Genomic DNA, 27,098 nt, shown 5'->3' with positions numbered 1-27,098 from the left:
GGGCTGACTAAACAGTGTAAGCAGAGAGGTCCCATGCCTTCTACCGGCCACACTAACCCCTGAAACCCACTTGCAAAAGGAACTACCAGCAATGTCAGCGCCTGGAGTAAACTGCCTCTGCAGCAGGAGGCTGTTTATGAACTATTCCTTACTGCTGGCATAGCACCCAGCTCATTTTCACCTTTCTTAAAGGTTAACCTCATTTCCCTCTATTAGTTGGTTTTAGCGAATGCCATTCGGCACGGCAGTTAAAGAGCTCTGTCAGCAGATGGAAATGATACTGGCATTTAAAGCCAGTCAGAGTTGAGAATTGGGAGGGGTGAGAGGGTGGGTGGAAGAAATAATCTTCAATAAAACATTTGCAGGGAGATGGCAAGTGACATCAAAGGAGTCTCACTTTTTCCAGTAAAAGGAGAGACCTTCAGCTCAAAGCATTGAGTGGAATTGGTGTCCCCTGAGTTTGAAACGAGCCCAAAATCCATGTAGATGAAGTGCCTGGGGGGCTCCAGACCAGACCACAGGATATCCCACATCTGTGAGTAGCTTCTTGCTGAATGCAGTAAGACTTGCTTCCAGCCAGTTGTGTACTGGATTTCACTCAAGGAAGGTTTGTTTGTGGGTATGTTCGTTGTAAATTTTACTGCAACCTCTGTGTTATGCGCTACAATTGCTGCCTGGCATTTCAGGCCACACTGTCTGGTCACAGTTTTCCTCCATTCTCTCACTGCTCTGCACTGCTGTTTTATTTTAGGGTCAGGCTTGCAGGAAAGTCTCAGAGGAAGGAGGAGTTTTGCCTGTCCTGGATCTTACCCAGGCTTTTGTTATTCTTTTCCTTATTTCAAAAGAGTGGTTAAAGGAAGCTAAGAAAACAGGCCAGAATTAGGGAAATACAAACAGAATCCAGACCTTAGCACATTAAAAGGTTTCATCAGCATCATTCAGGCTTTGCTATCCTTCTGCTCCATTCTCACCTGGCAGAAGTGTAATATACCATTCTATATCAGGGACAGTCTGCAATACCCAGCTGCAGTAGGGACATACTGAGCAGCAGTTCAGAAAAGTAAGGGTCTGATCCAAAGCCTGTAAGGCTCCATGACACTCTTTTTCATTAACTTCAATAAGCTTCAGCTCTAACCCTGAATCCCTGATGTTTATTTCAAGCACTGGTGTAGCATCACTGGAATAAAATGTTCCTTCTCATACCTACCTTGGGGTAATGGTCTAAATGAGTATGTGGATAAGTCAAGCCAGATCCTGCCAGGCAGCGTCCTGCAGCAAACCCATTTATTTCCTGGGTCATTTGTTGAGCTGGCAAACACATTTCAAAGGAACAGTTATCTAGCCAAACGTATATTTTTGTAAAAGGTAAAGCATTCCCCTGGAACAGGTCTGTTTCAACAAGATTTTTGCCAGGGGACATTTTTTAAAAAAAAATAATTCATCAAGTTCTCATTTCAGGAGATACAAACCTGTCATTTTAACAGGATCTTTTTGATTAATTTTGTTTCAAGTCTGTATTATGTTAAACCACTATGAACTAAGAGCTTCAGGTTTCAGTTAGACCAAAGGTTTGTCTAGTCCAGCATCCCTTGCTCCAGCAGTGCCCATGAGAAAGAGTTAGAACAGGGCTTTTATAAAGAGTGAACCTCCTCTTAATATCTTCTGGTTTCCAGAAGACAGAAGTTTAGTGACTAAGACAGATTCTGCATCTGGATCTTCATATTTAGTAACAGTGAGTGAACAAAACCACTACTAATCTTTTTCCTTCTCCTTGGAGCTAATTTATGACTTTTGTGTTCAGCAATGTCCCATAGAAGAAAGGCTTTCATTTATTTCTATAGTATGTGGAAACATACTCTCCCTTGTCTGGCTGAAAGCTACAGCTATTCTGCTTTATATATTTTATGTATTGAGATTTTTAAGACAAAGTCTTCTTATTCCTCTGAGACAAAAACCTGTAACATTTCACAACTGAAGAATTTCCATTTCACACGTACTTCGGCCTCTCCCATTCAAAGTGAAAGCACATGCTTTGAGACATCAGTATTTCCCATAGAAAGAAAATTCCATTTTTCATCCAGTTTCAGTCATTTCATTATATCAGTGTAATCGAGGGTGACCGCAACTAAAATAATAATAAATAAACAAACAACCCCCCCCCAAACCAGTAAACCTACTTGGGCACCCTGGGAAGAACTGGAAAGAATGAATGAAAGTTTCATGACAGTAGTGTCTCCCTTGCAGCTGAGCTAGGAGAGTCACAAGGACAGGTTAGGGATATCAGTCACCCTGGCCTCAGCACACTAATGCTATTGTTATGCCTCCATCTTATAGTTTAAATGCCTATAAGGCAGATGGTATTCCATATAGGAGAGGAGCCCAATTCTTACCTCCATTTCTAGCTGTAAAATCCTCATATTGGGACATCCACCTAGATAAAGAGGTTTATGCAAAGATACACCGTATTTTTAGGTGACCAGTCTTGTGGGGAAAAAATGTCATGAGTAAGGTCTCCTTGCAGTCAGTGGGATGTTCAAAGGATTAAATGGGTAGATCCCGGTTAAGTTCAGATCTTGAACTAATCACCTGCAACTGGGCATATGTAGTGCATGCCCAACTCCACTGCTCGCATCCATTGGTAAATCCTTATAGGATTTCAGCTGTTTCTCTGTAAAGCAGAGTGGAATTATATTTCTATATCCAACCTCATTTTTCTGTTTATAGTTGCAGTCAGGACTGTTTCTTTCCATGTATATACATACATCCTGACACACACCACTTTTCATTTTAGCTGCAGATTTCAGATGCAAGCATCAAAAAAATAATACACAAAACTTCTGTGTGAAATACGGCTTCATAACTGAAGTGAGCATTAGGACTGGAGCTGTACAGTATAGGAAAGGTGTTATTGAGACCTATGAGACATGCTGCTTGGATTCCTTTATTATTATTGTATTCTTTTGCCTCTCCTTCATTTTCTTTGTTTGTAGACAAGGGGATGGAAGGGAAGAAAGCCAGCAAGTTTATAAAAGCAAGACAGAAAGGAGTTGAGGTATTTTGTGGAGATCTTTAATGACATTCTGTATTATTTGAAAGTGGGGAGAGGAAGGGGGAGAGAAAAAGGGAATTAGCAAAAAACTGGCAAAAGAAAAGTGGAATGTGGAGAGAAGCGTGTGGATGAATTTTAATGCAATCAGAAAGCTGTAATAATGGTAATAAAGGAATATATTCAGACGTCAAGAGAGGGAGAAGGGAACAGGACCCGCGACGCCAGAATTTAAATTAGACATAGGCGTATAATTCTCTTTTCTCCCCCCCCTTCCTTCAAATGAAGGAAATGGAATTTTTAAGCACAGTGAAAGAGGGATTAACAATTGGCAGGTTTTCAGCCCTTTGTCTTTTGGCGAATCCCATTTAATCACCGTCTTTAATATTAAGGAGGCTGTGGCCATGCAGGGCTGTCTCAGGCTTGGGGGAAAAGGGATGATATACAGAGGAAAAGAGAGATAACACTTAGGTTCAGGCAATTGTGAGGAAGTGTTTCAATTACCTCCACTGAAGTCTTTAAAAACTGAAGTTTAATTTGATCTGAAATGTCGTCACAGCTCCTGCAAGAGAAAATATGTCCTTCCCACCCCTCTCCCTGCTTATGTCTTTGCTGTTCCAACAGTCCTCAGTGCTCAAGGCTGGAGTGCTACCACGGATTAGTGTCCTGGCCTTCTAGGCTTCTGGAAAGGGTTTCAGAGTCCTGACAGGTCACCAGTGAGATGAGTTTAGGAACTGAAACTTATTTTCCTGACATACCAGCCTTGACACCATTGACCCTGCGGAGTTTGTCAAGAAGCTTCTAAGCTTTGCTCTCAATGAGCGTGAAAACCAAACGGCCCTTCAGGCTCAGCCTGAGCCTTATGTGGCCACAAAGTGAAAAGGGAATGTTACACATAGGAATTAAGATGTGTTAAATCCCCCAGAACCAAAGGCTGTAGGAGTTGTATCCAAATCTGAGCTGTCTCTGAAAGATGAGTGTAAAAACATGATGTAAGTCAGTGTTCACTTGAGGTGTCATTTGATAGTACAAGATAGCCTCCTTCAACTCCTTCTTATGTGGGAAATCCATCATGCTGGAGCAGGAAAACATCCATATATTTGCAGGAAGAAGAAAGCCAAACAGTCATGGAAAATCCTACAAAATTTAGTTACAGCACAGCTGAACCCCTCACTACTTCGATGTTGGGTCTCCTTACACGCTTTTCTGCCATGAACATTTCCAGGGTGTTCCTTGGAAATGGGAACAGAAAGCTCATTTATTATTTGCTAATATCTAGGCAAAGTGGCCTGGCCTTTTTTTTTTTTCTTGATTGGAAGGCCTATTTGAATTCAGATATTCTTATTGTGGAGGTATAGGGAAGAGAAAGTGGTTGTTTGCGCTACACACTGAATTTAGAAAAATCAGATTTTTTACTCCAGAGTCTCTTCCTAAGAAGCATCATCTCATGAATCTTTCACAGCCATATTCCAGTTGGGTGTTTCAGATAATGAATAAACTTGGAAGAATTATGATCTGCCAGGCACAAATCAGGCAGAGTCTTTGTGCTTTGCATGACAGCAGGTTTCAGACTGCTCTCACCACCAGCTTTCCTAGGCAAGGGCTACTAATAAAGCGGGTCGTTGTGAGTTGTTTTCCCAGCTCAATATCAAACACCATAAAACCTGTCATTTAAGATTTGCACAGGGAATAGCATCTCTTGGCAATGGACAGTTGTGACGGCACTGTTCAGCAAGTCAGAACTACTGATATTTGTCTTGGGGTTATAATATTCTCAGTTGTACAAGAAGATTCTGCTGTTAAAAGAATCATTTAGGCTATGTCTTCATGGCAGGGTTCATTTGGCCTGTTGCCTAAGTTTTGTTCAGAACCTAAGTTATATCTGCACAGAGGAAATCTGAATGTGCTTTCATGTGAATTGTCCAGATGAGGCTGTAGGTTTAAGGTTGGATTTTACTTCGGTGCAGATAGGTAGCAGGTCTTGCCACAGCAGCACAGGACAGGCAAGCCCAGACAGCATTTATCCTCCTAGTCTGAACTTTCTTCTCCATATCCATCCGTTTTTTTTTCCTAGCTCTACACTTGAGGCATCCTGCTTATATGTCTGCTCTCCCAAAACAATTTCTGGACTTGGTTTAACAGTTGCTATAAACCAAGTATCTCTTCCAGTTCCCTCTCAAACAGGTCTCTCTGCTCATGAGGATAGTAGTATAATGTAGTAGTATAGATGAGGACTCTGAAAGTAGAGAATAGGCTAAGTCATATTTAACTTAAAAATATTATCTCAGACTTCGGTGTACCTGTTGGCAACATGTTAAATTTCTTTTTAGTTTGAAGGGCTAACACCAGTGTTCCCCTGGACCCAAACACCTGGATCATTGTGGCACTGTCTTTAGGGACCACACTGCTGCAGGACATGAAAATCTTTCCCTGGAAGATGACTTGAAGATCCACATTTTATTTGCAAGAGCATATAACATGCATCCACATGCTGTTTGCAAAACCAGGGTCATCCATTTAGAACTTAATCCTGCCTTTACTTGCACTCACCAGAGACTCTTATTGCATGAACCAGGAGTTGGGGAAGTTCCAACCACTTAAATCTCAGAGAAACCATCACAGGGTTCAGACATAGATGTGACCAGCAGCCTGCCATGTATTTTTTGTTATTATTGTCAGAGGTCCCTGTATTCCTGGCTTGTGGCAAACACGAAGGAAACTCAGCAATGCCCAATTCTGCCTGGTGCAGGCATCAATTATTCTTTTTTGCGAATGGGGAAACTGAGGCTTTTGCACTGTGTAATTTATGTACCCAATATTTCCACTGAGGCCACTGTCCTTGGCAGAGATGTATTGAGTATTTTGTAACAGTAACTGCATGGTCATCCATCTCTCTGGTACCAGGAATATCAAACCACACTAAGGGAAAAGCAATTTTTCCTTCCACAATATCCAGAGCACGGCTTGAGACATGACCCAGGGGTCCCAAATACCAGTCTGAAATTTACAGACAGAACCTTTGGCCAAGTTCTTGCACATTCTCATGGGTCCACTCTTCCATAAATGCATCAGGAGTGATTTCCACTCTGTTCCAAAACAAGATCTAGGACCTGTCACTTGAAAATGGTTTGTGACATGTTCAAAATAAACAAAAAGAAGCAGCTCCTAACAAACTCATGGTTAAGCTGCAGAAAGTCTTGATGCAGGATGTGGTGGATGCTCACCATTCACATAGGTTCAAAAGCCTGCTGAACAATTACATTGAAGAAAGACAATTCAATAACTATTACATATGAAAAAATGTGCACTGGATTCTAGAATATTTTTGGCGATTAACCTAATTGTTAACCCTGCTCTTATTGCCTTTCCTAGTCATCTGCAATTGGCCATTTCAGAGGCAGCACACTGAGTCAGACAGACCTGTTATCCCTCGTACAGTTGTTCTTTCACTCTGTATAGAGGATCTATGTCCAAGTCAAGGCCTAGAGTGCAGCCAAACAATTAAACAAGAGAAATCCTTCAAACTAGGTTTTTTTAGATGGAACAGTGGAGAATAATGCACTTGTGGGATGAAGGTTCCTTCTTTGTACAGGAGATTTATACTTCCACACCTGGGCTTATATTCATTTGCTCTTGTCCCCATCATACAGCTGTTCAGATTAGCTGCTGTTGTCTCTAGCCTGGGTGTCTCAAAGCCTCTGTCTCCAGCAGTCAGAAATCAGCAGCTGTGCAATCATATCTGCTAAGGTATGGGATGTAAAGAATCTGTTAAGTAAAATCTAACCAGGAGGGAGGAGGGGAAGAGATCAGCACAAAGAAATCACTCCTGCTAAGATGTGATTAGGGATGCCCCACAACACCCAACTGCAAGGAACAGGTGAACTCAGCAAACATTTTAAAGCCTGCAGCAGAATTAGCCCCTTGTGGGTGTTGTTTGATACAATTTGGGAAGTGAAAAGAGGGGAAATGGAAGCTGTTCACATGGAGGGAGGGTTCTGTTGCGATTGTTCAGAGTTAGGTAGCAGTAGGTTCCTGTTATTTCCAGAGTGGGCTGGGCTTTTGGTTGTTGCTGGATTTTTTTTCTCGCATCCTAATTTTTGAAACACCTCCATTTTACAAGGTTCATGTATTTTCCAGCAAGGTACCACAGAGAAGATAATTGGCTAATTTACAATTAGCTACAACAGAATTCGTAATCGCTTCCCCTGTGGAAAAGGCTGTAATCATCATCACAGAGCTATAGGACTGCTGTGAAAATGGCAATAGGAGTGTGCAGCCCCGGCCCCAGGAAATGCCCTGCTTTTAGCCTATTGATCTGCCTGATTAGCATGGGTTGAAGGGAGTGGTCGGATTCTCTGGCTCGAGAGGGGAGCCGGCTTGATCCTGCAGATTTGAGTTCAGATCTCAACCCGAACTTTCATAATGTTTGGGCACCTACAACTCACCCCCCTGCTCAATAGTTCCGCCTTTCTTCTTGAGTCTTAGGAAGATATCTTATCCACAACTGCCCCCCAAAAAACCCAGGTTTATAGCTCTTTTTCACTACTGTGACTTTGTTGGATTCCTGATCCCATTGCATGGACTTGGGGGTACTGGTGGATGAAAAGCAGAACAATATGTGCTCACAGATGTGAAAGCCAGCTGTATCCTGGGCTGCATCAAAAGAAATGTGGTTAGCAGGTCAAGGGAGGTGATTCTGCCCCACTACTCCACTCTGGTGAGGCCCCACCTGGAGGTCTGTGTTCAGTTCTGGAGTGTTATGTTCAGTTCCAAAGTCATCCGCACAGGAAAGACACAGACCTGTTGAAGCAGGTCCAGAGGATAGTCTCAAAAATGGTCAGAGGGATGGAACATCTCTCCTATAAAGGCATGGTGGGGTTGTTCAGCCAGGAGAAGACAAAACTCTGGGGAGACCTTATTGTGGCATTCAGTACTCAAAAGTAGTTTGTAAGGAAGATGGGGACAAACTTTTTAACAGGACCAGTAGTGACAGCAGAAGGGTAATGCTGTTAAACTATAAGAGGGGAGATTGAGACTAGATGTAAGGAGGGAAATTTTGCAATGATGGTGGTAGAACACTGGCACAGGTTGCCCAGAGAGGTAGTAGATGGCCCATTCCTGGAAACATTCAAGGTCAGGTCAGATGGTGCTCTGAGCAACCTGATCCGGTTGAAGGTGTCCCTTCTCATTGCAGGGGGGTTAGACTAGATGACTTTTAAAGATCTCTCCTAACCCAAGCCATTCAATGCTTCTATATAATTCTATGATGGAAACCCTCAGTGCTGCCTCGTCTCCCTTCTCTACCGAGGACCAGTCAGGAATGTGGGCAAGGAAGATCTACTCTGCTTTTTGCATCCTCTCTCACAGATATTGCACTTGGTCATATGCATTGGCATTTTCTTCTTACCCACACCTGCAGAGAAAACTTCTCTAGGCTGCTTGTTTGTTCTGTCATGGTGCCAAGGAGGTATGCTTAGAGGCCTTCCCAGTGCCTGGACTGAGGCTCTGCATCTGGTCCCTCACTGTGTGTGCACACAATGTTTGGGGAGGAGGGGAATAGCAGCAGGGACAAATAATTATTAGCTATATAAATAATGGAATTAATTAGCATCTGGTTTCTGAAACGAAGCCATGCAGCAACCTGGTCCTGATGTTTAGAAAGCCAAGGCATCGAGTAACATCAGAGAGCCGCTCTGGTAAATACCATATGCATACAGAAGATGCTTGTTCCCATACAGAAATATGCAAACACCAGTTTTGTTCTTGCACAAAGAAGCACACACTATCCGTGTGTGATGCCCTGGCAATGAACTTGGTATGAAATAGGGTGGCACAGAGGTTTTAGAATAAGGGGTTTTGTGGCTAGAAGGGACCGTCGTGATCTTGTCGTTCACCCTTCTGATTAGCTTGGGCCACAAAGGTGGTAGACCTGCCCCCCTTTACTTCCAAGGCCTTCGATGTAATGTTCTAGATGCTAAAGCTGGTTTATGCTTTCCTGATACAAGGATTCAACCTCTTTGTTTTGCGTGAGGAATACAAGAACAGAAGTGTATTTATATACTCTTATCTAAATGTACCCCCATGCACACACATACATTAGCGAGAGCTATCTGGATAAACACAAACCTGTGTCATGTCTCTCTGTGAGTGACCCTAATTTTCTCCTAGTCCCTCCACAATTGCTGTGATTCTTGTACTTGTCCTTTTGCTCCACAGAGGGTCAAACATCCTGCATCTCATTGTCCCTTCTGTCTCTTTAATTAGTGCCTGTCCTTCCCCTCACTCCCATGTCCCCTTTCCCATCTCTCTGCGTTTGGTTTGTAATGCTCTATTATTTCACCTTTCATGCATGCTGTCTCCTTCCCCGGGACCGTCTGACACCTCTGCCTTACGCTTATCATAGAAACATAACATTTAAATACAAATAGAACAGGGAATAATTTAACCCCTATTTACACTGGGGAAGGTGCTGAGGCTTCATATAAACACAGCTGGGGAGATTTATAGATGATGTATATTTATCTGACAAGTTACATTTCTTCACTACTGTGTGGTGCAGGCAGCTTTTTCCTGATGTGTTCAAGCCTCTGCAGCTGGAAGAATGGCCAAAAAAGGGGGAGCCTGGTTTTATGGGGATATTAGAAATGTCACCAAGGAGATCTGGTTTGTTGTTGCTGTGGCCTTTCTTTCTCTACCCATCTTGCCGGGAGAAACAGGGAGTGCTGGCTCCTGTTGTTTGTTAATCGCAGAACAGGGTAGACTTGAGCTGAATTTAATTGTCAATATTATGGAACTGCTCAGGTAGCTCATGGTAAGGGCTTTATGGTGTTCCAGCAGAAACCTCCTCAGCTGTTCTGGGTACTGCGGCACAAAGAAATAGCCATCTGTGGTTATTTCCATGGGCCAAGCAGGCATGATGGACTCAGATTGTGGAGAAAGGCTCATACTGGGGTGAATAGTAATGAGGTAAAACAAAAAAGTGTGAATAAGAGTCTTACAGGGACACCACATTCAAAGTCCACGCTGTGGGGCAGTGTCACTGCTCAAACTGCTGCTGTTAAGGGCTGACTCAACAGCAAGTTTAGTGTGTTTTCTTCACTAACACATAATATTTGGGTGTGAGTTAGAAACTGAAAATGTCAGTTTGGTGTGTGCAATAGACAGAAACCTAGACAGGCCCTTCCTGACAAAAGCAAAAGGGACATGCTCAGGTGTGCATCTGAGGTGCATCTTGATGCCATATGTGAGGTGTGCATCTGAGGTGTGCATCTTGATGCCATATGTGGCCTTGAGGAAGCTGAATAGAACAGGCTTTTATCACATCTGTCCTTAGACATGATCAGTAAGCTCATGGCTTTAATTTCCCTCATAGGGAGGAGATAGAGGCTGTTCCTGTTGGCTGCCCACCTCTGCTGTGCAAAAGATAGGATGGTACTGCAAGGTACCACTCCCTCTCTCCTGGCCATGGGTCTGCTCAGGCTGGAACACACAGTCACGTCCACAACCCACACTGGGGGCATCTCAGATCATGGGCTCCTACCCAGTCTCTTTTTGTCTCTTGTTGTGCCCCTGAAGAATAGTATTTCTATTCCCTTGACTGTATATTCACTTTGCCCTAGCACCCAAATCATAGAGGGCCTTGCCTGGTCTTTTACCACTCATTCCCACAATCTCAAATGAGGATCAGGCTTGGCAATGGAAGTCATAGGGAACTGATTCCGACCAGTGCTCAGAAATTCAAATGTGGAACCTGAGACACGCAGATCTGAGGTAGTGTCTCACTGAAAGAGAAGGAAGGATAGGACTTAGTAGGGTGGACCATGGGTGGTAGGAATGGACTCTATACCCTACATATGGGCAGAGTTCAGGGACAGCTTGATCTGGGAACAACTCCAGATTCATGTGCAGCCTAAAACTCTGGTTTCTGTGGGGTGTTGAGTGGTCTGAGTGGTAGTACAGCAAGGTACTGCCCTCCATTCTCATTTGAGGATAATGGTAAAGTCTGCTGCGGATCACCTGTGGTGTGCACAAGTGCTCAAACACATCCCACTGACGCCAGCATATCCTATCTTCCTTTTATTTTGGCAGTTTCATGGCCTTGGTCAGACGTATTTACAGAGCAGAAGTAGTTGCCACAGTGTCTGGCATGTCACCTTTGTATTTGGGACCTGGAAGAGCAGCCTGTGGGGACATTCAGTGTGTAAGAGGCTCATACCAGTCCCTGAGAGGATAAACTCATTAGCCAAGACCTGGACCCTCCTGAGGTTTAACAAGGCCAAATGCCGGGTCCTGCACTTGGGGCACAACAACCCTGTGCAGCTACAGACTGGGAGAAGTCTGTCTAGAAAGCTGCCTGGAGGAGAGGGACCTGGGGGTGTTGGTTGACAGCGACTGAATATGAGCCAGCAGTGGCCCAGGTGGCCAAGAAGGCCAATGGCATCTTGGCTTGTATCAGAAACGGCGTGACCAGCAGGTCCAGGGAGGTTATCCTCCCTCTGTACTCGGCACTGGTGAGACCGCTCCTCGAATACTGTGTTCAGTTCTGGGCCCCTCACCACAAGAAGGATGTTGAGGCTCTGGAGAGAGTCCAGAGGAGAGCAACAAAGCTGGTGAAAGGGCTGGAGAACAGGCCTTATGAGGAGCGGCTGAGAGAGCTGGGGGTGTTTAGCCTGGAGAAGAGGAGGCTGAGGGGAGACCTCATTGCTCTCTACAACTACCTGAAAGGACGTTGTAGAGAGGAGGGTGCTGGCCTCTTCTCCCAAGTGACAGGGGACAGGACAAGAGGGAATGGCCTCAAGCTCCGCCAGGGGAGGTTTAGGCTAGACGTTAGGAAAAAATTCTTTACAGAAAGGGTCATTGGGCACTGGAACAGGCTGCCCAGGGAGGTGGTTGAGTCACCTTCCCTGGAGGTGTTTAAGGCACGGGTGGACGAGGTGCTGAGGGATATGGTTTAGTGTTTGGTAGGAACGGTTGGACTCTGTGATCCGGTGGGTCTCTTCCAACCTGGTTATTCTGTGATTCTGTGATTCTGTGAATGGTCCTAGTTGCTGGACCCTTCTCTCTCTCTCTTCCCACTCAAGATGGGTGAGGAATGTTGTTAAAACGTGTTGCCGAGCTTCCTGGCAGGGCTGAGACATGAAAGGTAAATGCAGCACTTTGTTAGAAGAACCTCTCAGAGAAAAAGTCTTGTTAAACTGACTCATTTTATATCAGCCAAGTGTGTGATTGTGTATATTTCTGAGGTGGCAGATGTGACAAATTATTCCCCTGACAGCCCAAGGCACAGTTTTCCAGGAAGGAGACAGTGCACTGACTTGGAGTTAGGGCTGGAGGTGATGTCCAGGCAGTACTGAGTCCTGCTTGGCCATGAGAGGTCCCTTCATGCCACCTACCCCTGAGCAGCTGAACCAGCAGTCTTTGGGGAAGTGGTCCTCAACCTTGGCAGAGCCTGTTTCTGGTTGCCTGATGGCCATCTTGTGGGCAGCTGACCAAAGCACTACATCTCCTCCCAGATATCTCTGGAGACAGGTCACACCACTCCTAGTGTCCTGCAGAGATGCAGGAAAGGAGGCTAAAAAAAAAAAAATTATATATATATAGTGTTTCCTGAAACACTTGGTTTTAGCTTTGCATAAACTAAACCAGACAGGGCAGTTTCACCACAGTTCCACACTAGAGAGTTTTGCTGACAGAGGAGGGATGTGATTTTTTTTTAATGATACATTTATATTAGCAAAAAGCCTAGTGAAAATACAGTTATACAGCTATAGGAGTGCTTTTGCTGATGCAGCTTATCTCAAAGAGCGGAAACTGTATAAAGTACAGTATAACAGGCGCTTCCTCTCTGCTGGAAATATTTATTAGATGGAACTTTCAAGACAAAACCTTTTGCTAGTGGTGTTACCAGTTCATTCCCATTGCTCTTCCCCGTTCCTAACATATCTCCCATCTTCCAGGACAGCTGATCTCACTTGCTGGGCAAGTTTCCCTCCAGTATATGGACAACCACTGGAGTCTGGACTGGCCTTTTTCTCCAAGGCTTTGTCTAGACCTAGACTTAGAGATACACTACGGAGCACACACTCAACTTGAGTAGCTGCCTTTCTAAGAATTATACCTCAGCTCTGAGTGTCTCTTTCACAGGTCATTTTGACCACCAAGAAAATAAACTTTCCAGATGTCCAAAGCAACCCCTCTTGATGTGGGTACAAGCTACAAAGTATAGTTAGGGCTTTGTGAAGCATTGAAGAATGATCTTTTTGATGCCAGCAAAGACCTCAAGAAATTCCTTTGTTTAGTCAATTCCCATGTAAAGTAGGCATACTTCTAGCTTCTAAATTGTTTGTCAGAAGGCTATCTCCTCTTTTTTTCACTATCAGAAATGCACATGTACCCTTCTCAACCTATTTTTCCTACAATTTCAGCAACCTAACTGAAGGCAACAAAATCCTCATTTTCTGTGGGTGTAACACTTTTCATTCACACAGATAACTCTACTGCAGGATTAAAAGCTCTTAATATCCTCACTCAATATCCACTGCATGAAAAATTATCGTCATCCAAGGCTATAAAATAATTTGCCGATTTGCAGGTGCATCTCAGAGAAGGGAATTTTGATCAATCATTGGTTGAAGCAGAACAGATTACCTACACCAATGATTTTTCAGTGAACAAAAGTTACATAAATTGCCCAATGAGTCAGCCAGAAAAGGGTTTCTGCAAATCAATGCTTTGTTCAGCTTTAGGTTAACCTGTGCACTAAAAAGAAATAAATTAAAAAACTTATTTATTTATTTATTTATATTTCATCAAATTAGTGACATCTGCTCTGTAAACTACTCTGAAAAAACCTCTTGGTTCTCACATTTATATTGTGTTTAATGAATGATAAATAAGACATTTATGAATCATGTGCAAATGGCCCATATACATACACCATGTAAACTATGTTAATTTCTTTTTTTTCCCCCTTGATCTAATGGTACAAGTCTCTGAACATAAATTGGATATAGAGGCATCACTCAGTACCTTCTGAGATATTTGTACCAATTCTGCAGTCGTTACTTTGTTCTGGTTTTACCAACATTTTCTGAAGGTGTTTCATTCTTAAATGAAGATCTCCATACTTGGTATAACTCCAAGTATAAATAGCCTTCCTTATTCAAAATACAAATATCTACTAGCAGACTACATCCTGCTTTGATACGAAATACCATTTGCTTGAGCTCTTTCAGATATTAGTAATCATGCAAGTTTACATTATGTTTCAAAAAAACAATATGTGTTTCAAAAATGTAGGGCTTACTTCAAAAGAACTTCAAAAATATATCAAAAAAGTCATCCAAACTTGTAGGTATGTGTCTGTGAGTGGGTATGAATGACAAATCTCCATTTACACGCTGCGGCTTCCGTTATATCCCGATTTAACACAGCTTATGTTAAACATTTTTTTCCAGCAACTTATTTGGTATTGCAAGGGCTACTAACTTGTTATTTTTCATTTGGACTTTATTTCTATATGCTATCTTTATCTACATTCCTCTTGGATCGCAGTCTGAGCAATGTTGTCATTTCAGTTACTGCAAGCTGACTGCAAAAATTGATCGGAAAAAGCTGATTTGGAAGACTTAAGTGCCTGCATTTTGAGAAGCAGTTAAAGATTTTATATATAAACAAACACTTTTGGTTTGTGGCTTTGTTTTATTTTCTTTTTAAATTGCCAAAGTATTTTCAAATACTCTTTGAAAGTCAGATGTTATTAAGGTTTTTTGAGCCAGGCACCTGAAATGACTAACAGCTTCTGAAATATGTCACCTCAATGAAATCATCATTTGTTTTGCATGTGATGCTGAGCCATATTGGCTTTCCTATCTCTCCTAAAATATGGTAAGCATCTCTTTATTTTGTTCCAGAAGATAGAAAACTCTTTGTGGGCATGCTCAATAAGCAGCAATCGGAAGACGATGTGCGCAGGCTATTCGAGGCATTTGGCAACATTGAGGAGTGCACAATTCTTCGGGGACCCGATGGCAACAGCAAAGGTAAGACAGCTTGCAGCACAGTCTGGCTTTAGTGTCAAGCTAGACTTGGTCTCAATGTATATATCATTTTATGGTGTGACAAAGTCACTAGGAATCCTCCAGGGCAGCGCCTCTTACATTAGTAGGGGTCACATTTGCCAAGGGAGGCCAGTTCTTTGCTGGTCACTATCTACTTCTGCATGAGAAGAAAAAGATATTTGTACATAAAAACATATGTCCTTTGACAAGGTATGTCTTAGAACATGAAAACTGATGCCTATTGCTGTTTGCTTGCAGGGCAGAGGCTCTTCTCTGAACACAGGGCCCTTACGTTCACTCAAGATATGCTCTCCCCACCCCATTGAACAAGCCAATTCTTTCTTTAAACAAACCCAAGGCTGCTGCTTTACGCCTTGGCTCACCACCTCCACCGTTGTCTCTGCTTTTAATTACCCACCAGCCCTAGGCCTTGCCCATCCTCAGGTGGTCTTTGCATAGATACACATCAGGCAGTGGATCCTGATAGCAATGATGCAGGTGCTGATTTAAATAGCGCAGTCAGTAGATATTTACTGTTTGAAATATGCAAATGTTTCATTGCAAAACTGGGTGCCTTCCCTCCTTCTTGCCATCACTTGTTACCTGGATAGTACAAAAAAGCCTTTCTACAGCCCAAGTATAAGAATGAGGATTCTCTCTTGAATAAGAGGGTCATTTTTTTTTCCTATCACTCTCTAGACAAAGTAGCTTCAATTTGAATAGGAAGCCCTCGTTTCTTGACAGTATAATGTGTCCATTAAATATTGATCTGCGTATAATATTTCATAAACTGTGCTGGAATGTGCAGCACCAGGGAAGAAACCAGTCCTGCTGACGCAGTTCATATCTCACTAGATATTTTGACATGTGACAACATCAACCAGCATATATTTGCAACAGAGAGGAAAAAAATCCAAATCACAGTGATACACTGGAGAAAGATATTGCTATTCCATAAAAATCACTGGTGGCCAAAAAAAGTCTTCACACCAGCATTACAGGGCAGCTGTTTGATATAAGTCAGCAAACCTCAGCCTTCCTGATATAATTGGCTGGAAATAAACAGTAGTCACCTTTCTTCAATCATATGGCTACTATAGTTTCATGATACACAAACCTGGGGGATGCCACACCAGAAAGCAATAGACTAGGTTGACCTAGAAGAGCTCCAACCATCATAACAGACAGTTAAGCACTTCATTCACTGAACAAAACAGTAAATTGAAGAAAAACAAGAAAGAATATGTTTGTCTGCCTCCACCTGGAATTGTACAGAACAAAATCTAATGACAAAGGAGTTAAATGGAGTAATAATAAAGGCAATAATATCTGAGCTCTGTAAGAAACAGTTTCCAAAGGAGATCCAGCCCACAGACTTGTATTCACACTTGATCTATCTCTTTTTTTTTTTCTTTCCTTAAACAATTTCATTATAAGTCTGAATCTGAGTGGCAGCTCCATATTGCTAACCAGTTTAATTATTAGTGCTAGCAGGCTGCAGTCTCAGGCTTGCATTTCACTGAGCTGTTGAGGATCAATACCAAGCCTTGACAGAGTTAATATTACCAACTTCCATTTGCTGGTGCTATTTACTGAGAATGTGAAGCTTCTAATTTACACACACAGAGTTACATGCACACACACGTGCCCACAGAGCAGTCAATCCAACAGAAAAGTTAAGGCTAGTAGTGCCCTTATCTTAGGAGACAGTTAGGCAAGCCACAACTCCCACAAAGTTATTCCCAGTCTAATGTTTTCCATCTGCTAGAAACCAATATGTTACACACATTGCTTGTGAGCTGCTTATTTTGGGTAGAACCCATAAGGCTTAAATTCCATCTAAACTGAGATTTAAGCAGATTGTCTAGGTGTGTGATAGCAGTCAGATCCCATAGACTTAAATTCTACCCATCCTATGATGTGAAGCTCAACTAAGCACCCCTCTAAGTCTTCCAGTTACCTCAATGAAAGTAATGTTCTCAGAAGGTAGGTTCCAGCTTCCCACTTTAATGCCAGCACAGTCTGGTCACAGATAGAAAAGTGCCTGAACCTTGCCTGAAGAACATAGGTGATGCCCTGAGCCATGAGGCCACCCTTCATGTGGCCATGGAAATACCTCTGGCATGAGTCAACTCAGAGGTAGTCACAGTGGCTGGAGCGTGCCACCAGGTAGTAGAAGAACTGGCATGGAGGCGTTTCTCTGCCTGAAGGGGAATGCAGAGCCTGTCTGTTCCAGGAGAGGTGGGAGAGTAAGGAGCCTTGCTGCACCCCTCCAGGTAAAACTCATCAGTGTGCTGCCAGGTGTACAGGAGTCCTTAGCAGGAGTCCTTAGGTGAGAAAGCTGAAGTGGATCCAGTTCAGGATCCAGCAGGAGCTACGGGGTCTGCACTGCTGCTTTCTGGACAGCCTCTTCCCCCCACCCCTGCTTTTTTTTTTTTTTTTTCTCTTCATTCAGCAGTTATCTACTTCAGTAACTCAGAAAGTAAAGATTTCCCAAGGCACCAGAAGTTCCACAAGAGGAGTATTCATGCCCCCTGCAATTATAACATTATGCCCCGACTCCACAGTCTCTTCCAAGCTGCCAAGAGAGTCAGAGCAGTCCTTTCAGCTCTATAGTCTGGAAGTAAATAAAAATAAAATTAAGCACATGTATCCTCTGGTTTAGTAGAGGTTGTATATCTCTCTGTGTATCAAAATCCCTTCAAAACCCAGATCTGCCCCTGACAGAGGGATATAATTGTTTTGACGAGAGTGGCGTGACTCACGTCGTCAGCTCATGAGGTCATGGAGTTCTGGTGAAAATTGGAGCAAAGATTATGTGAGCATTTTATTTTGAGTACAGAAGCCACAGACAAAAGGTCCAAAATGGTGGGAATTCTGCCTTGCCACCAAACAACAGTGAAAGCTGAGTTTTCACTTGCCCTGCTGCCCTCAAGACCTACTGGAAGCAGTAGGAGGAATCCATTAGCATCTTGGGTATTCAACAAGATAAATGCCTGCTGCTCCTTTCATTCCCACCTTTAACCAGCTCCCTTGATCCATCAGGTTCCTCAGCACAGGGGTGAATTTCACCTAAAGAGAGTAAAACCTTCAGCATGATGCAAACAGTGCAGTCAAGAATCCTGCTCTAAACACGATGGGTGCCTGGAGCTGCAAAGCCTTTGTTTATTTGCTCATCAACATATTTTTAGAGGCAGAAAGTACAAAAGAATCTCTGCAAATAATTAAATACCCTAATTCTGGATTATCTGTGATTAATGAAGAGGAAGACGCAGTATCTCAGGAGCCTGGGAATGCTGGGCTGTGATTATGTCATAATTGATCCCTATTGTTTCCAGCTGAATTTTATCCATCTCGTTTTCTCATGATTGTCTCCTCTCAGCTCCTTATAAATTAGATCCAACTATTAGCAACCACTATTGTGCTTTTCCTGAAATACAGCCTGAGCTTTGTGCTGTGGGGTAATGCAAAGTGAAGGGCTCCTCACTGTAAGCTAATACTGTATGTGTGTGATATTTTTAGAAGGGGCTATCACTGTTTTCTTCAGCCTCGCTTGTATCATCCTGCAGTGATGATTTTGGGGATCTTTGGGTCTCATTTTTCTAGTTAGTAGGGTGTTTTAATGCTGCAGTTTTCAGCCTGCACTGTGTGGATACATAAGGGTGTGTGAACCTTCTAAAGGTGCTACAAAGGGACTAAAGGAGACTCATCCCATTGTCAGGACTGGCATCCCCTGCAGAGTGATCTGCACCACTTTAGGGAAACAACTAGGGCTTTGCAAATTGATTACAATCTCTTAAGTTGTTGGTAGTAATAGAAAGGGATGGAAGCCAGAACTTCTCAGATCTCTCCCAATCTGTTCCAAAAACCGCCTTAGCATATGGAAATTACTCTTCCTCTCTCTGAGTCAGTTTGCTTGTAGCTAAGAGCGTTAGTAATACCTTCCCCCACTTCAGTGGTACATGTGACCCTTTGAAGTGTTGATCATTTCTGCACTCCAGCACATATTCATAAATGCACCTTTCTGCCCTAAAATCTTATGTAAGAGTTCAGCATGAGATTTCTCTCACATGGCAATGCAGGCTGGAGATGCACTGCCCATATTTCTCTGATGTCCAAAGGACTAGACCCATACAGGCTTTTGCTCTGCAGCTATGAAAGACCAGGATTCAGTTTTGGTGGCTGCAAGATTATGATCATCCTGTGCAGGTCTCTCTCATTCCAGCTTCTTCCTCTGAAGCTATCTTATGCTTTCTCAGACCAAGGCTACCTGGAGCCAAGACAAGCTCTGAGCAGTCTGTCATGAGCTTACCAGACAGTGACACAATGAGGTACCTTGTGGGCTTGGAATGAAATAAATGCCTTCTGTACAACTATCCTGTTGTTGCTTGAAATAAATTCATGCAGCTTTCTTAACTTTTACACAATTCTTTACTGTTCTCGAACACCAGAGGGAGGAGCATCCAACATTCAGTTGAATACAAATAAAACAATTTCGATAAATTGTAAAATTCTGCAACACAGTGCCATGGAAAGCTGTGGAGGTCCAAACATAAGTGGATTCAAAATGTACTTGCTAAGTATGGGTGCATCAATGCCCATTATATACAGGGGATTTCTGGATGTAGGTTTGCCTTAAAGAGTCCTCAGGCTGCCAATGACTAGAGTTTGGGAAGGAATAATCAGGAGCATGTTTGCATGTTATAGTCTTTCTGCAACCATCTTTATTGGACAGTTCTAAGGGATGAGTTACTCAGCTACATGGACTTCCATCTTACCCATGATACCTTTCTTACCTTCTTTTTCTTCTTCCAGGGTGTGCATTTGTGAAATACTCTTCACATGCGGAGGCCCAAGCAGCCATCAATGCCTTGCATGGCAGCCAGACTATGCCGGTGAGTACCTCTGTGACACAGGCAAGTGAGGAGAGGTCCAACCTTTGCTGGCCTGTGGAGTGATAGAGGTGGAGGCATAATTTATCTATGCTCTGAAACTAATCTTCCTGGAAGGGTATATAACAGCTCAGACACGCAGGGCTTTAGAGTGCTTAACTCATCATTGGAAAGGCCAGGATGACACTGTCTTTTCACACAGGCACTGAACCCCAAAGGGTGCTGTGTTCTGTCACCAGCAGTTTTGATGACCTGAAGAAAAGGTCACATGATTAACAGATGCCAAAAACAGTGGGTCAAACTCACCATAAGCATAAAATTTCAAGTTTCAGGGGGAGGTATTAAGTAGAAACTCATGTCTGAGGGCTCCTTTATTTTCCATTCCCAAAGAGTCCCTGCCTCTAGGTGAAGGATAAAGAACTTGCTAGCATTCAGATTCATGTGATGGCATTAGAAGCTAGAGACAAATCACAGTGATGGGCACCACTCATTGCTACTACAAAACAACCTACCTAGGCATAAATATGGTCCTCTACATCCAACTTTTGACAGACAGTCAGACCAGGAATCTTCCTGGAAACATTTGAGGGATCATTCCAGTTGGAAAAATATCTAGTAATATGGAGGTTTGAGTCTAGTAGTTCAGGAAAGTAGAAATGGAAATGTATTTCCTATGCAAAATTATAGCTGTACACCATAACACAGACCCCACTGTCAGCAAGGAAAGACAGTCTAGTACAACATGTTTTAGTTTATTATAATAGTATATTATTTTTATTACTAATTATTCACAGTGTAAATCATGAAAGTATAACAAGCATGCCAACAACTTGGAAGGGATACAGGAAAGCTCAATAAAAGATATTTAAGAGTGTAAAATCTCCCTTTCAGTAAAAGACTCTAATGTAAATGCATTAATTTATCCAAATAAGTTTAAAGTTGGCCTGGCAGATTGTCTCTAGGTCTTTGTGGGGATGAAAATGAAACATTCTTCACAGGGGAAAAGGTTTCTAAATGTAGCAAATCATCAAGATCTCATTTTTTGGAACCCCATCTTACACAAATCAGGTTAAAAATAATACAAGTTTACAGTGATTATATTGAAAATATCCCCATACAGATGGGAAAGTCTCAGTATTTTGAAGTATTACAGTACTTTTAGGAGCCTTTTCTTAAAAGATTCCTTCTAACAAAACAGGATGCTGGGGTTGATGCTGACATCCCATACTGAAATATTATGGGCATCTTCCCTGAAACAAGTCAAAGACAGGTCACTTTTCATAGAATCACAGAATCACAGAATAACCAGGTTGGAAGAGACCCACCGGATCATCGAGTCCAACCATTCCTATCAAACACTAAACCATGTCCCTTAGCACCTCGTCCATCTGTGCCTTAAACACCTCCAGGGACTGTGACTCAACCACCTCCCTGGGCAGCCTGTTCCAGTGCCCAATGACCCCTTCTGTGAAGAATTTTTTCCTAATGTCCAGCCTAAACCTCCCCTGGTGGGGCTTGAGGCCGTTCCCTCTTGACCTGTCCCCTGTCACTTGGGAGAAGAGGCCAGCACCCTCCTCTCCACAACCTCCTTTCAGGTAGTTGTAGAGAGCAATGAGGTCTCCCCTCAGCCTCCTCTTCTCCAGGCTAAACAACCCCAGCTCTCTCAGCCGCTCCTCATAAGGCCTGTTCTCCAGCCCCCTCACCAGCTTTGTTGCTCTTCTCTGGACTCACTCCAGAGCCTCAACATCCTTCTTGTGGTGAGGGGCCCAGAACTGAACACAGTATTCGAGGAGCGGTCTCACCAGTGCCGAGTACAGAGAGAAAATAACCTCCCTGGATCTTCTGGTCACACCGTTTCTGATACAAGCCAAGATGCCATTGGCCTTCTTGGTCACCTGGGCACACTGCTGGCTCATATTCAGTCGGCTGTCAACCAACTGAATGTGAGCCAGCAGTGTGCCCAGGTGTACGTTCTTTCAAACTTTGACCCAAAGTGCAATGTGTATAACTGACATTGGGAACTGCAGTTCCACAAGGTGTAGTAGCACAAAAGGGTGCAATATAAAGTCAGTTCCTGTCCAAAAATCTTGCAAAATCAGGTGACAGAGATCAGAGGAAGATGGGAGAAAACAGACAAAACCCAAGAAGAGCTGAAAATTTTATCTAGATCTACTATACCAAAAATATCCTTATCCTTCCCCTGCCTTTATCCATTCTATTTTAAGCACACTTTAGATAAGAAAAAGTATTCACCTCTTGACCACTTGGGAGCAAATTTCTGTTCCATTATGCTGACGTCAACTGAACTCATGATGTGCAAAACATTGAAGAACTTGGCCCTTTAATCACTCGGGTTTTTATGGGACCATTTCTCCTGTTGACTTATTTGACTCAAATAGCAGTTCTAGAAACGTTCTTGAATAACTAAATTTGAGCATCTGAAAAACCATCACAGTTTAATCTTTAATAAACGCACATCCCAGATTCACAATCAAGTATTCAGAGCTTGACGAATTTCCATGAATCGGCTGAACCTCAGCAGGAGTGTATCTACTCCTAGTTCACAGGAAAAGCAAGTAGAAAATTACCAGTTTCATCCTCTTCATTATAAGCTAAGTTATGTGGCATTGCCTCATATCTCCCATGAGCTGGGAGCTGGCATGCGGGCAGTTACCTTGGCTTGGCAGATGAGTGAGAACCTGTCAAGTAACTTCTACTTGATCAAGACATGGAGCACGCACTGTTTTTCCCACAGGGCCTCGAAATCCTTAAGGCAATTTGAATGAGATGGGCCAAATCCTGCGATTTCTGTTCCCATCCTCATTTCCAGGGTGTGCAGCTTCTCTCAGGACTTGGATGTTCACAGAGAAATGCAGCCACCTCGTGGTGAGATGGCGATGTAGCCCTCGTCCTTGGAAAGAAGGGGTGCATTGCTGCCATATTCCTTCCATACCCCTTCCCATTTCTCTCGCCATTAGGACTGGCCTCATTTGTCCAGCTGTGATGCCAACTCAAAGTTGTTCCTGTGGTTCAGCCAATTCAAACGTCTTTTGCCTTGTCCTCATGTACTACCAACGGGGCATCCATCATCGTTCTTGTCAGGTCTCGAGCCGTTCACTCCTGCAGCAGACTCCTGTTTCGCCACAGCTGTCAGGATTATTGCTCTACTGTGACTTCCTGTTCACACAACATATGTTGCCTAATAGTTTCAAAAGGCAAATTTCTTTTCTAAAATTTTTTTCCTTTTTAATTTTTTTTTTATTAACCTTTCCTTGGACAGGTGCCTGCCCACCTCCATCACAAGACCATTTCTCTGGGCAAGGCACTCGTTTCTCCTAACGGCTCAACAACAGAGCTACAGCTTTCCAATTTTCACGCTATCAATTGCTTTGAGAAATAACTTTCCCCAAATCCCTTACTTTTTAGCAGCCCAAAGTTCTTCCTGTATCTACCTGCCAAGAAAGCTTTTCTTGGTCTTTTTAGATCATATTTCCTACCAACTCACCAGCTTTAGGATAGTGTTTTACTTGACCTCCATGTCCTCTTTTATGAGAGATCATAATTTTCATGTACTTTTACATTTGTTTATAATGTGTTCATAACAATTATATGCCCTGCACCTTCAGCTTTGGTTACTCTGTCTTCTCTTATCTCATTTCCCCATCCATATGGGGACGTAAACAGGTTTCTTCCCTTGATTTTCTGCCTTTTTTCCATCTAAGTCTTGTCCCTAGCAACTTTATCCACCAACACAAATTCAGCTACTATTTCTATAGTGACAGCTTGCAGATCTACCTTCTCTACTGAAGGACTGACTCTTGTCCAAACTAAAATCTTGGCCTGTTTTTCCAGCATCTCCTAGTGGATGTCTAGCTACCATACCAAGCTCAATATGTATAAAACACAGCTCTTGAACTTTCCTCCCAAGCCCTGTCTCCTCTCTCCTCCACCTCCATTCTAAGTTACAGAGGACAACATTGTCATCCTACCTGTCGGTCCCATTCCTACCTAGGCAAAATTTTCAGCTTGGTTTTCTTGTTCTCTCCATGTCTTCATATCTGGGCAACAGCCAAATGTTGAAGAGTCATTCTGCACAACACATCTAACACGTCTAAGATATGGCCTTGTCCATCCACCCACACAGAATAAACTCTCCTCCACACTTCATTATGCATGCCTAAATTGCAGCAGCTTTTATCATACCCAGGAAGTACACAGGGTTAAAAACAATAATACTATTGCACCTTTTTCACCATTTCACCCACCATGGCACCTCAGAATTTCTTCTGAATTTCTTTCAGATTGATTCCTGGAAGGCATAAAACAGTACTGTTATCTATATTGTCTGCATAGATGTGAGAAGAACTAAAGACCGTGATTCATGTCATTTTATCAGTCTAAAAGTTTATAATCTATGCAATTATTGCTCGGTGTTATTAGGTGACAGACTGTTTAGATCTCTAATTGTTGTATTTGATTTGTTTTAATTAATCAAGAAAATATGAATGACACAACACCTTGAACAAGGTTAATTTTCAGCCTCCATCCATGTTCTTTGGAAGTTAATCCATAGCATGCTAATTCCCAGCCAAATATGATTAATAGTCAGATGAAGGGATTTTCTTCTTGCCTTATACATTGTACTATACACTCTCTCGTACTGATTTTTGACATTAATTAAGCTGGAAGAATTTTTCAGCTGTTTAGTTTACCAAGTGAGAGTGACTTAAATATGAGATTATAAAAATTGCCCCAGGAAACAAATATCATTCTCAGTACATTATGTGCAGTGGTCCTCTTTCAAACTAATAGCAAATGGGGCACTGCTTTTCACCTTCCTGACTTCAGATGCTCAGGAACCCCATCAAAGAAACTAACCTCACCTCACATTCATGACTGCTATTATTATTGCTGTGCATTCCTACGGTGCAGTTACGACTTTGCGAAGCACAGTGAAGTTGTCTTCAGACACAGTCCCATTACAGAAACTGGCTGAGCAGCTGTTCTCACCCCCTGTCAACACAGCAGAGGAGTATTTATGTGAATTAGGCATGGAAGGGAAAGCAGTGAGAGTCTGCAGAAGGAGCTATGAGCAGGTGGAGGAAAGAAAGAAAATAGGCCTTTGTGGGCATGATGAAGTTGTAGCCTGGGCGCTTCACTTGCAGAGCGGCAGGAAGCGTCTGTTATTATGCGTGCACACTGGCACCAAAGCGCTGAGTCGGCAGAAACTCCCTGGGAGGAGCAGCGTGGCGGCTCCGGTGAGTGGGGGGCCACAATGCCGTAGATCAGCTGAGGTATTTTTAACAATTATTTTGATATAAACAGCTCTGAACTTGAGGAGCTCCATGTAAATGGGAAGCAGTGGGGCTTGTAATTAGATTTGTGTACACTTTCATAAATTGCTGGGAAACATCAAAGCCATGATAGAAGGCTGTGGTGCACTTTATTTCCTTCTTCTGTTCTTCTGTTAATTGAATGGTTGATGTGTGGATAGGAAGTGTTGGCTTCGCAGAGTACTATTTACAGACCCGCTGACAGCTGCACTGTGAAAATTAACAGGAACAGAGCAGCCTCTGTCACAGCTCTTCCCATGAGGGACTTGCTTCAAATTGGATCATTTCTTTCATAAGAGAAACTTTCCTCGTCTCTCCTCCCTTCTTCACAAATACACACACACATCCAGCTGCACACTCCCCTTCTCCCTTCAGGCTCGTGGCAGCCTTCAGTGCTCAGAAGGAGGCTTTGTCATTTCCACAAAGTTGAGGGAGTTTGACTGCAGTTCAAAACTTGTGGCGTTTTTCACTTCCAGCCAGATGCATCCTCAGGAAGCCAACTGAATCTGTGAGCTGGGTGTACAGAGCTTCGTGTTTGCAGGTGTGACCTCAACAGGAACATGCTCTTCACCCTCTTAGGAACTCTAGCAGATTTCCTCTCAGACTACTACCATTGGAAATGTGGTTTTTGTTGATCTTAGATGGAACTGCTGTATGCTAAGAACCATACAAACCTTGCACGGGAAAATTCCCACACTCCGCAGCTCATCGACAAAAGGTCAGGGCTGAGCGAGTTGAATTATATGAAATTGTTAGTCAAAGTATAAAACTTTGGGGTCGCTTTTAATCTTATCAACTACATTTCTGTTATAGCTGATGAAGAATGACTAGGCCCACAGAGAGACATCTGTCCATCCTAAGTAATCGATGGTTTAAAATTATACCCAAAATTACTGCAATTAGGTCATCCAAATGTCTCCCTAAGAAACAAGACAGAGAGGAGCAAAAGAAGCACGAATACAGTGTTTGACAATGAACTTCTCTTATACACAATTAATCAGTATATTTAGTCAGCTTGTGGCCAAACTCTCAGCAATTCTTTTTCTTGGTCCCAGCAGAGAAGTAATAACCAGTAGATACTTGAGCATCTAAATTTTAATATTTACTTACATTTGGAAAACATAGAATTAATAAAGTCACACTTTAAGCCATCATTCCACCACCTCACTTCCCAAGGGTGTCTTCAAAATATCCAGGTAACATAAACAGAACCTTAAACAAATCCATAGTACAAATAGATAACAATTAAAGAGACCATGATTCAGAGCATCAATTAACAAAATTTACTCTCATTTAGATTCCAGCATGGGCTCAAGTCCTCAGTTAATAAAAGCCACCTTGTGATAGTCAGCAGAGAGCTAGAGAGTCACTGACTCCCTCCAGCTGGCAGGGTAAATAGGAAATGGGAAGGTCATTAGAATTTAATTTCACATGAACACAGAAGGATAAAGCAGGGATTTTTCAAATGTAATTCTAGGTGAAAGTTGATAAGATTCCAGCATCTATGTGCCCTTCATGCCTCACAACTTAATTTTCTTGCCCAAAGTTTTAGTGGAGTATCATCAACACAAGTTTATCTGCTCAAACTAATGCGGAAGGCTGAGGTCTCATTTTTCACTGTTGGTGTTACAAAAGCTGGTAGAACAGAATGGAGATGCCAGCTCAGACCTATTTTTTCTCTTCACTGTTGATCTTCTGCTCTCTAAAGAATATGCACTCCATGCAATGTCTTTGTGTAACACACAAACTGGCTTGTTCAACTCAGGGC

At 42.7% G+C, this 27,098-nt stretch overlaps 1 protein-coding gene across 11 annotated transcripts in view; it reads left to right on the top strand.

Moving 5' to 3' along the window:
* Nucleotides 1-27,098, top strand: part of CELF4 (CUGBP Elav-like family member 4) — a 718,003-nt gene that overhangs the window by 600,247 nt on the left and 90,658 nt on the right. For 7 of the 11 annotated variants that reach the window (XR_011339356.1, XR_011339355.1, XM_069879840.1 and 4 more), the window contains exons 4-5: nt 14,959-15,087; nt 19,921-20,000. Coding sequence is in view for 9 of the 11 variants with exons in the window: in XM_069879840.1 (XP_069735941.1) it covers nt 14,959-15,087; nt 19,921-20,000 (209 nt within the window). In the remaining 2 variants the exon portion in view is untranslated. The remainder of the gene's footprint in view (nt 1-14,958; nt 15,088-19,920; nt 20,001-27,098) is intronic. The other 4 variants (XM_069879841.1, XM_069879837.1, XM_069879839.1 and 1 more) reach the window with 1 other exon arrangement.

This window comes from Phaenicophaeus curvirostris, chromosome Z, assembly GCF_032191515.1.
Source record: "Phaenicophaeus curvirostris isolate KB17595 chromosome Z, BPBGC_Pcur_1.0, whole genome shotgun sequence".
NCBI classification, from domain to species: Eukaryota; Metazoa; Chordata; class Aves; order Cuculiformes; family Cuculidae; genus Phaenicophaeus; species Phaenicophaeus curvirostris.
The sequence above is the reverse complement of the archived record's forward strand: the minus strand, read 5'-3'. Positions and strand labels throughout refer to the sequence as shown.